At 38.7% G+C, this 11,867-nt stretch overlaps 1 protein-coding gene across 1 annotated transcript in view; it reads left to right on the plus strand.

Moving 5' to 3' along the window:
* LOC123521334 (solute carrier family 22 member 22-like) overlaps window positions 1-11,656 on the plus strand; it is a 21,476-nt gene extending 9,820 nt beyond the window's left edge. The window contains exons 2-6 of the mRNA XM_045287046.1: window positions 5,251-5,351; window positions 7,731-7,886; window positions 7,977-8,144; window positions 11,300-11,423; window positions 11,567-11,656. Of these exons, the coding sequence (XP_045142981.1) occupies window positions 5,251-5,351; window positions 7,731-7,886; window positions 7,977-8,144; window positions 11,300-11,423; window positions 11,567-11,656 (639 nt within the window). The remainder of the gene's footprint in view (window positions 1-5,250; window positions 5,352-7,730; window positions 7,887-7,976; window positions 8,145-11,299; window positions 11,424-11,566) is intronic.
* Window positions 11,657-11,867: the final 211 nt, after the last annotated feature.

Below are 11,867 nucleotides of genomic sequence, written 5' to 3' on the forward strand. Positions count from 1 at the left end.
CAATTATGTGTCTTGGTGACTTCTTGGGATTCAGTCTGGCTGGTGTACTTTCAGCCTTCTGAATGGTTGCCTGATTTTCACTTATTAAGCTGGGAAAGTTTTCCTCTAAGAATTCCCTTGCTATTTTTGCTGTTGACTTCTTTGTTGTGTCTTGTTCTGGCACTCCAATTATTCTAATAATGTTCCTATTCATAGCATCAGACACGGCTCTCAAGTTTTCTTCAGCTTCTCTGATTGGCTTATTCAACTGATTTTCCCGTTTGCTGAGGTTTGTTTGGTTATCCTCTAGGTCACTGGTGAGATTCTCTGCCTCCTCCAGTCTGTTGGCAAAGTCTGTCCATTTTCCACTGGATTTTGTATTTATCCCTTAAGTCTTTTTTTTCCCCTTTGGTGCGTTGCCTTTATCTCCTCTATTATTTCATCCTATTTTCTGTATTGGTTCCCTCAAATCCTATATGACTCCAAGCAGCATTCTGAAAGTTTCTTTCTGTGGCAGCTCAATGTCTTCTTCTTCTATGCACACTGTTATGTTCATGACGTCTTCTGGCATTGTCTTCTCTTTCTCCTGCTTTTTAGTTGAGGCTGTTAGGATTGGTAGCTGTTTACGTGTTATTTTAGAGGAGCCTGGAACAATCTTCCAGAGCCGTAGAGCACTGGGCTCTCTCTTGGGGAACTCATATGAGTGCTTATATGAACTACCTGCCATTGGCTGTACTGAGGAGTCATGCTATTACTATATCTTCCTCTTGCTTCACTCTTACCCTATCCAATCAGAATTCCATTATTTGGAATGTGAGTTGGATAGTCTTCTCATGTGTAGCTGGTCGGGTTGTTGTGGGCCCATGAGGGTGTTGCTTCATTGGCTGATCTCTAAGGAAACCTCACGATGCTTGGTGTACTTCGGTATCATATGCTGTTTCCCTCTGCAACTGGAGTGCCAAGGAGGGCATGTGGGTATACCCTCCTTGGTGTAGAGTTCTGTTTCTGTCAAGAGGAATTACCAAGGGGTGTTCCCACAAAAGCATGGAGGCCCACCAGTGGTGGGTAGGAGTTTTCCCCAACCCTTTGTAGGGCCTCAGGCTTTAGGCTTGAGTTCTCCCCACTGTTTCAAGGGGGAGAAACCCCTGCTGCTTGATGCATGGAAGAGCACTGGCATGATTTCCCAGCTGTGTGTAAAGCCAACAAATATGGGTGGGAGCTCCCCCAGTTGGGCCTTCAGAGTTGCCCTAAGCAGAGGGGAGTGGCCTGGAGGCTGCTAGTGGCTTGTGAAATGAAAGATAGGCAGAGAAGAAGAAGAGAGAAGGAAAACAAAGGTTTGAGCAACAATGCTAAGCAAACTAAAACCCAGTCACACACACACAAATAAAATGCACAGCTAAACAAAAGTGAAGACAGTAAAAAAATAAATAAAAAAATAATCCAAAAAACAGGATCACTGAATCTGCAGAGATGATGGCAGGAAAGAGAGAAGAGACAGTAGAAGAAGTGAAAAGAAAAAAGTGAAAGAAGAACAAACTGAATGAATGAAAAAGAAGAAAAAAGAAAGCAAAGGAGAAAATATTAAAAAAAATAGATCAAGAGATAGCTGAACCCCGTGCCATGCTGTGTGTAGCACTGTCTCGTGCTGTGTGCATCACTGTCTTAGGGGGCACGCTGTAGCTCCCCCCCTGAGTGGGCAGAGTTGTCCTAGGCAGAGGATAGGGGTCTGGAATCTAGCAGTGGCATGTGGAAGGAAAGAGAAAGAGAGGAGAGAATCATAAAAGCAGAGAGGAGAAGAGAACAAAGAAAGAGAGAAGAAAGAAATGAAAAGAGAAAGAGGAAGAAGGGGGAAAACTCAACTGTGTTCACTAGATTGGCTGTGATGGTAAAGAAGGAAGTAAGAGAGGAGGAGGAAATAAAGAATAAAGAGGTAGCTGATCCCTCATTGCCTGAATGTGGGGGCAGAGGGGTTTAAACCCGGCCCCACGATGGCAGGTTGGTGTGCCACTTTAATGCAGGGACCCACTGGTGCTGGGTGGAATTGCCCTAGTTGGTGAGATCACCTTAGAGGTTTGACAGAGGTTTCCTCAGCAGCGTGCTGCACTGTAGATGGCTGTCACACCTGCCTCGTGTGGTGTGCAGCACTCCCACAGAGGTCAGCCTGGAGTTCCTCCTGCTCTTTGGGTTGATTTGCCCTAGGCAGAGGGTAGTGGCCTGGAAGCCAGTAGTGGCATATGACAGGAAAAAGAGTGAGAGAAGAGGAGAAAGTGGGAAAAAGAAAAAAAGAGGGAAAAGAAGAAAGAAAGTGAGAGAAAACACAAAACAAACCTGATCCTGTTGAGACCAACTGTGGTGGGAAAGATTTAAGGGTGAGTTAGTAAATAAAGAAGGAATAGAGTGGTAAGTAAGGAGGTAACTGAGACTTGATCACCTATACGTGGGGCTTTAGGAGTTCCAACTCTTCCTCAAGGTAGCAGGGAGGTGTGCCCGCTTGATGTAGGGTTCCACAGATGCTGGGTGGTATTACTCTTGAAGGCAAGATCACAACAGCAGCCAGACTTCAGTTCCCACCTCAGTTTTGAGCGCTGGAGTCCACTGGTATACCTGCCTTGTGCTATATGTAGCACTACAGCTGGGATGTGGGGGTGGGGTGTTCCCACAGCCCCGTGTAGGGCTCCAGGACAGGCAGGACCTCCCCATCTGTGTGTAGAATCACTGTGAGGGAATCTGGGCCCACTGTACTATCTAGACTGCTGGTGCCCTATTAGATCAGAGAATTTTATTTTTTATTTTTTCCCCTGGCCAGCTAGAATAGAATCAAATTAAATTGTCTCCCTGGCTCTGGACTCTCATTGTCTAGTTTTGACAGGTATATGAGGTGATTGAAAATACCAGGGTTGGGTTTAGGTCCACTTAGTCTACCCTGATACATATATTTCCTGATTCCAAAACTTAGTACCCACTTTTTCTGTTTTTCAATGACTGCCTATGGATTTATATAGAGGTTCCAGATGAGCATAATTCCCTTTTACATTAATTGTATAATTACTGCTGCTTGTACTATTTTATTGATTGTGAAATGAATAAGTTATTTAAAATTTAATGTCTTATTACCAAAAGTATAGTTTTGGGAACTTAGCCTAGTATGATGCTTCCAGTAAGAGTGGATTTGGGGGCCTAGACTATCATGGATTCATCTTTTCACACAGTGTGTTCACTCTGGGGCAGTTAATGGAATATCCATGAAACCACCCACACCTTCATTATTCATACTGTCTTTAAAAACCTACTGCATTTATTTAATTTTTAACCTTTGAAAAATCCAAAAATTAAATCTGGAAAGTTAAAGCTAAAACTACTTTTGTTTTCAGATTAAAAGAACATTTATGTCTTCCCACTCAAAAGGAGACAGATGGTTGTTAGCAGGGCTATATTCTGTCTGTATTAAAAGATCATCATTTACTCTCCCTTTTGGGCAGACCCAGGAATCTTTGGGAATTCCATCTGTTTTAGATGGATTCTCACTTAAAGTTGTTCCTTTATATGTATGGATTTATAATTCTGTCTTCCTTTTTAATAAGGCACAACTCAGAAAATTATTTGACACACCCATCCAGCACAATCCATTAACATAGCAAAAGAAAATTTTACTGCTCAAGAGGATTATTTTTACAGGTACAGAGGTTAAGACCTCAAGTGAGGCAAGATTTAAGTCATAACACAACCCACTATTATAATTTTTAATACTCTAGTATTGTGGAAAAACAACTTCAGTATCATATATTTTCGACACTATAATTTATACTCTGCTTATTGATCATTTGAGATGTCTTATTTAAGCCTTCATCTTGCAAATCAAAAGTACTTTACTTTCATTATTATGAACTTAAGATCCTAGTTTGATCTTACAGCTATGAATTTGACTAAATTCAAAGGAGAAATAAATTGAACATATCTGATTTGAAGGAGAGAAAAAGAAAATGAATGAAGGAATACATTTTATTCAAATTATTGCCTTGCTGCAAGAAGGAGGTGGGTAAAAAATGATGGATTATAAGACATTGGGAGGATTTCAAGAGTTAAGGTTTACAGAGATAAATGGTGTTATATACATAATTCTGCTACAGGAATGACCTACGAGTAGATGCTGAGATAGATATGCAGGCTGAACAAATGTGGGAGGGAAAGTTGAAATATGCCTATGAATATATAAAGATTTTACAGAGCAAAGTTGTATGTATATGCTTATGTTTGCTGCAAATGTATCCATAAAGGTGGTGAAACATACAGGAAACAAAATTATAAATACTTCTTAGGCATAACAAAACTCTTTGAAGGAGTGACTCATGGGCGTGGGAGATCAAGGGAACAAGGTCTTTTGACATAGCATAGTTCACAAAGACAATGCTCCTATATTCTTTTCAGGTGTGTTGGGTCTGGGGTCTTAAATGCTGATGAGTATCCATCTAAGATCCAACCATTGGTCTCTGTCCATCTAAAAGAAAGGAGACTGATGGAAATAGAAAGCCATGGAAACCATAAAAACAATTGACTAAAGGACCACAAACAGTCTCCATGATGACCCTGAGATCCAAACTAGAGGTGCCTGGATACCACTACCAAATTCTCTATAAAGGATCACATTAGAAGGTCCTGTGGAGTAGTGGGAGTAGAAAAATGCAGAACAAAATGTAGCTATAAAAGACACCAGTTTTACTGTTCAGGTAGACTAGTGGTACCCTGAGACAATGGCCCTTACCCTTCAGGTCTAGAACTAAACTCACCCCTGTGCTAGCATAACCAATCATTTAAGAGCAAAATGGCAGCATTTACTCAAGGACAAGGTTCAGAGGGTTAAGAAATAAAGAGGAAATATAGAGGGAGTGTGATACGTACATTGAGGGTATTGCAATCAATGAGTTAAAACAAAATGTATATGAATTGTTGAATATAGTAGATATAAAAGCTAGATGCCTTCCCCCTCACCACCACCCCAGCTTAATTATTACTTTGTTTTGAAATTTTAGGTAATTACTGTAAACCGCTCTTTGCGGCTTATAATGAGAATGTAAGCATCCTCATTATACAAATAACATTTGTCTTAATTAGATCTATATTAACAAATTCTAGAATGACACCTAGAAAATAGCACACAGTAAATTCTATACTGCTGTAAACAATGTAAAAATACACAAAATAGTCTTCAGTTATTAATTATGGTTTCTTGAATGCGATTACGTAAGATTTTGATTCTTGTTCTTTCTTTTTCAGTGGGATTTAGTGTGTGATTTTCGGTTGATGAAATCCCTTTCTCAGGCCATCTACATGACAGGGCTATTTATGGGTTTAGTAACTGGAATAGTTTCTGACAGGTAAGTCTAATTTAGTAAACAAGACACTTGCTACGTACTCCCTAAGTATTTATAATGTGAAATATCCTGTGTAAATTCTTATCAAGAGGGATGCACACTAAAGGGAAACTAAGAAATACAGAAGATATAAGCCAAATAATAAAGATGAACATGATTCAAGGTGATGTGAAAATTTGGAAGACTAGACTCCATCATGCAAATTTATCAGACTTAAAATTTGAAATGAACCTCAAAAAGGCATTGCTAAATTGATTAATCTCAGGTGATCAAACAGGAATAATTAAAAGTGGAGAGGTAAGTGATCCTAAGAAGAGCTGAGTAATAAAAGTTGATTGATAAAAAGTGGAATAAAGAGAATAACTAAATACAAGGTAAAGAATCTGAGATTGCCAAGTGCTCTGGATGCTCATTTATTAATTTTTATGTTTATTATAGTAGGTAAAACAGGCAGAAGGGTTTGAAATTCTATTTTTTTGTATGTGAGGCTGTTTTAAAGGATTTGGCATTCTCAGAATATCAACAGGAGAAGATTGATTTGGTAGCAGTTTGCAAAACAATGTGATAAAGGGATAAAAATATGAGAAGTATGGAGATTAAGAAATGGTTGGCCGATGGGTATTGACTTGGGTGGAGTGGAAGATGGTAATCTACAGGAGGGATAAGGGATATCAGGGAGTGGGAGAGGATAAGCAGATGGGAGGGTGGTGTTGAATAGTTTAAATTGTTGAATACAAAGTTGATGATCTGAAGTGTAAACCCCCAGCTAACTCACAATTTAATTTTTTGTTAAAAAAAAGGTGGCCTGCAGGGTGCAGGGTCCGCCTCTATTGGTGGACATACCACCGATGGAATGCTCTACCAAAGAAAGCAATGTTCAGCTTCAAGCTCATCAACTATTATGCTATTTGAAAAGAATGTTCAGCTTTAAGCATCAACTATTATGCTACTTAACTTTGGAAACTTAGACCTGGTCTTTTAATTTTAAAATAAAAATAAAAATGTTTTGTCACACACACACACACACACTCAAAAGATATGGAAAATTTTCCATGTGAATTGGATTAGGGTAATACTATAGAAGATGAAAAAAATATGTAAGATGACAATGCTATCCTCAAGGAAGGAAGTAATTCAATAAATGGACATGGATAGAGGAGAGAACTCTAAAATAGGGCAATATTCAAATTGGTAAGATTTATTTTGATGGGACAGAAAGAGTAAGATGGCTTATGCAAATAACAACTTTAATTTATCTAAACATTGTAGTCAAGAAGAATGTTCAACAACATTGAAAATGCATAAATAAAACATGTATTCTTTAATTCATGACAGAGAAATAATAAGAAATTACAAGAGAGCAATAATGAAGAGCCTAGGCTAAAAGACCTTATATTGAACATGTAAACCCTGATTTTGCCATTACCTGTCAGATAGCCATTGTTTTTGGACTGTGTGGATTATTTATCTTCTTTTTAAAATGGTGATAATTATTATATCTGTATCTCAGTTGTTTAGATAGAATGTGATAATCTGGTAAACAAGTCAATTGTAAAACACATCAAAAGTCAGTGAAAAAGCTGGTAATACCCTTTTTATTACTGACAAAAGGAATAAGGTATATAACAATTGGAGAGATGAGAGATACCCTAGGTCAATTGTGAGTGGCATTTTGTTCTTTTGTAATACAGAAATGTATGAGAAAAGGTATCATAAAAATCACTTAATGGAAGAGCAAGCTATTCCAGAACTAGACTCTAAATAATCTCATAAATTAAAGTAAAAAATTTTTCTTCCTGGTTGAAGATCCTCTAGGAAGTCATCATTTGGGAGACACATTTATTCACTAAATCACCCAGATATTTTTTCCCACAAGCTGTAGGACTATTGTGGCTTGGAGCAGTTGACTAATTATGAATGAAAGTAATTGTGTGACGTTTAGGATCTTGTCTTACCAAAAATACATTTGGGGGCACTTAACTGAGTAGTATGCTCACACTGAGAGTAGACGTTGGAGCCTGGACCACCATGGAGTCCTCTTCATAACTTGTGTTCACACTGGACCATTTAATGGAAGCCCATATGAAACTGTCCACACTTTTATTATTCGCGCTTTCTTTAAAATGTACTATTTCTATTTACTTTATGGTACTGGAAAGCTCAAATTGGGGAGTTCAAATTTGGGGAGTTCAAGGTGTACTGTTTTACCGCTGCTTTTATTTTCAGGCTCTCTGGGTCTGCCCACTCTAGAGACAACCTAGGGACATGCTCTAGGAAAGCCAGATGAGTCCAAGAATTGATGGAATGTTCTCTTATGTAACAGAAATACGTTCTGTGAGGCCAGTTGTCATTGTTGGACTAATTTAGCTGCTTGCATGACAGAGCTGGCCGACAGCCAGTGTTGCTGCTCTCTTGTCTGCTGTCCGGAGCCATTGGTACCTGCTATTCCTTTGCTCCTACTTTTCCCACTTACTGTGTTTTGAGATTCCTGTTGGCAGCTTTTGTGAGCACCGTTGAAAACATCAGCATTGTATTTGGTAAGTTTACTTTCGTCTGTGCCCATGTTGAAATAAAATTTTGAAGAGGTCTCTGTGACCCGTTATTTACTCTCCTGAATTTCTCTTAGGCCGTTGAACGGAGTAACTCCAAATGGCGCCCTACCGTCGTCGCAGCAGTAGGATTTGCGTGGAGCGCAGGCCAGGCATTGCTGGGTGGACTGGCTTATGTTTTCCGGGATTGGTATACGATCCAGTTGTTCATCTCTGTCCCTTATTTAGTTTGCTTTCTGTTTTTATGGTATGTGGAATTTGCTACTTATCAATACTCAAAAGATTGATATGAACAAAATTTTGTTTATTTCTTCTAAGCCCTAGTTTGTCACCAGTCTGTACTTAGGGCAGTCATCTAGTAATACTGAATAAAAATATACAAAAAAGAAAAATTTGTTTTCTAAAGTATCCAGCTATGTAGAAAATGTATTAGATAAACTGAATTGATAGTTTAATTGTACTAAACCTTTTTTTTTCCAGAGGCAAATGATGAGGACATAAAGAAAATGCTCCAATAATAGCAAACATTGTAAAATTTTTAAGTAATATAAAAAAGTAACTAATTTCTCTCTTTATTTGGAAATAAAACCCTTTTATCCTTCTGTTTTCTTCTTTTAAATTCATAGACTGAGACCAAGTACTTTTAATGTATATTTAATTTTTAGGTGCACAAAAAAATTAAGTTGAGCATTTCTCTATATACTCCACCTTACCCACACACATATAGATACTTCCCTTTAATATTAGAAGTGTTCATTAATGTGAAACATTTGTTAAATTTGATTAACCAAAATTGAGATAACTTTATTAGTGAAATGCCATAGATGATATTAGAGTTTATTTTTCCAGTTGTACAGTTTTGTGGGGTAGAGCAATGTATGAGGGCAATTTATATATCATGATTGTATCACTCTGAAGTTTAAGTGCCCTAAAATTTCCTGATCTTTTCCTTATTCAGTCTTTCCACTGAGAATGTCTGACAATCGTGCATTGTTTCACTGGTTCTGTAGTTTTGCTCTATCCAGAATGCATATAGTTGGGCTTATGTGAGAGGATTTCGAAAGTTTATGGGAAAATTCAATTTTTCTTAAACAAAACCACTGCACTTTGTTGTATACGATACACTGTCAACCAAACATTTGCTCAACACTATTCTGCACAGCCACACTTTTAATAGCCAAATATTTTAAGAAGGGACAGTTGTGTGTCAATTAGGTAAGTAATAAATACTGATGAACACTGTCCCACCGTTATAATGACACTGTCATTTCTCCCTAAAGCCAGAGCCACTTTAATGGCTCTTTCTTTGAATGATTGCTTTCTTATTCACTGAAAAATTTTGTTCGTTGATTGCATAATTCCATAAATCTGCTGTTTGCAAACATAGTAATAAGAATGAAATATCTCAGTTTTATTTACATATTATTTTTAAAAATCAGTTTATTGGGAGCTCTTACAAATATCATAACATTCCATAGTTCAAGCACACCCAGGAGTATTGTACAATTGCTACTACAATCTGTTTCCAAACATTTTATTTCTTCTTGAAATCCTTGATACCAGTTCCCCTTTATCCTTTCCCCCCACCCACCCCCCAGGAACCCTTATTTATTCATTTCTGTATCTTACACCATCCAACATATCCATTCACATGTAATTCTGTTGTTCACTCCCCTTGAGTGGGGTTATACAGTCATTAATACTATTAGCTCCTCCTCTTTTGACATAAAATAATGTTTCCACTGTAAGCTCTTCAATGGCAAGTGAAGCACACATTGATTGTATTCATATGGGCCATCTCAACTGTGAATTGTTCTATATATTATAAGGTATGGTAACCCCTAAAGGCTGTCCTACATCTCTTACATTCATAGGGTTTCTCTCCACTGTGAGTCTTTATATGTCTAGTGAGTGCTGAGAGCTAGCTAAAGGCTTTCTCCCTTTCCTTACCATTGCCTTTTCATTCCATATGTTCCCCACAAATGTTTGTTGTTCGGTGCTGTTGAGTTTGTTCCAAGTCGCAGTGTCCTCGTGTACAACAGGACGAAACACTGCACGGCCCTGTGCCATCCTCGCAATCATGGCTTTGCCGGAGCCCACCGTGGCAGCCACTGTGTCACTTTATCTCCTTGCGGATTTTTCTCTTTTTCACTGACCTTCAGCTTTCCAAAGCATGATGTCCTTCTCTAGGAACTGGCCACTAGAGACAACATATTCAAAATATGTGAGATGAAGTTTTGTTCTCCTTGTCTCTCAGGAGCTTTATGGCAGTATTTCTTTCAAGACAGATTTCTTTGTTCTTCTTTTAGTTCTCTATATTTTCAATATTCGTTGCCAACACTTAATTTAAAGGTATCATTTCTTCTTAAATCTTCTTTATGAACTCGATAGCTTTTGTGTGCATATGAGCTCACTGGCATCAAGTCAACTTCTACTCCTAGAGACCCTGTCAGATAGAGTTGTTGTTGGTAGGTGCCCTTGAGCTGGTTCCTGCTAATAGTGACCCTTTGTACAACAGAACAAAATGCTGCCTGGTCCTGTGCTGCACTCACAGTTGTTTTATGTTTGAGCCCATTGATACAGGACAGAGGAAAACTGCTTAACTTAAGATACATGGATTGGGACATGCACACCTGTGTTTCCAAGTGACATCTTTGCTTTGTAACACTGCTCCACAACTCAAAACTAAACTCACTGCCATGGCACTGATTCTGAAAGGAGCCTTAAAGGTGTAGTGGATTATGTGTTGGGCTGCTAACTGAAAGGTCAGGAGCTCAAAACCACTAGCCACTCATGGGAGAAAGATGAGACTTTCTATTCCCATAGCATAATGATTTACAGTGTCAGAAACCCACAGGGGCAGTTCTGCTCTGCCCTACTGGGTCACAAAGATTAAGAATATGACTTGGCACTGTTGGTTGGTATAAAACCCAAAGCCGCTGTCATTGATTACATTCTGACTTGCGTGAGCACTGTGGAACCGAGCTGGACAGCTCCACGGGGTTTTTGAGATGGTCAACCTTTATAGGAACAGACATCCACATCCTTCTTCCACCAAGAAGTGGTGGATTTGAACCACAGACCTGTTAATTAGCAGCCTCATTCTTCAACCCACTGCACCACAATATAGAACATTGTGAACATATAGAACAATTCACAGTTGAGATGGGGAATCCCTTTCTCATGGTCCCAAATCAGAACATTATTCTTCTCATTTTCAAGGCATAACATGGAAAAGATCAAGGCAGAACTGTGGTAGTAAGAAGTAGATGTAGTGTTCTTTGAAATTATGAGAGCTTTAAGCATGGGGAAGATGGTTGCTTTCCATGAACTATAGGGCACCTCTCTGCGCTGAAATGGGAAAATTTCCATATCACAATATATCTGTCTTCTTTCATACAGTGGGAATGTAGAGTCTGCCCAATGGTTGATTGCAACTGGAAAAACAGAACTAGCATTAAAAGAACTCCAGAAAGTTGCCTGGATCAATGGAAAGAAAGATATAGCAGACAGTCTGACAATTGGGGTAAGAAGGGGATCACTGCTGTCCCTTGAATCCTATTCTTTACACTGCCAACACATCAGAAAATTGAATGAAGCCAGGCATCCTTCAGCTATATGGGAGCAAATGTGGTGGTCCAGTGATAGAGTTCTTACCTTTCATCCCAGAGACCTCGGTTTGATACCCACCCAATGGCGTTCAAGCACAGCCACAAACTATATCAGTGGATGCTTACATATTGGCTAGATTCTGAATAGGTTTCAACAGTGCTTCCAGGCTAACAAAGACCAGAAAGAAAGGCCTAGTGAACTATTTCTGAATAGTCAGCTAGTGTAAACCTTTGGATCACAATAGATTCATTCCATAAATCAGGAGTCCATCTGATTGCAGCTAACAGCAAGGGCAACATTAATTTACATAGCCAAGAAATATAGGAAGTGAGTGAAGAATCAGATCCTGCCTGGTATT

Source organism: Echinops telfairi, unplaced genomic scaffold (genome assembly GCF_000313985.2).
Source record: "Echinops telfairi isolate 266 unplaced genomic scaffold, ASM31398v2 ScPeMD7_1;HRSCAF=3_0, whole genome shotgun sequence".
Lineage (NCBI taxonomy): Eukaryota > Metazoa > Chordata > Mammalia > Afrosoricida > Tenrecidae > Echinops > Echinops telfairi.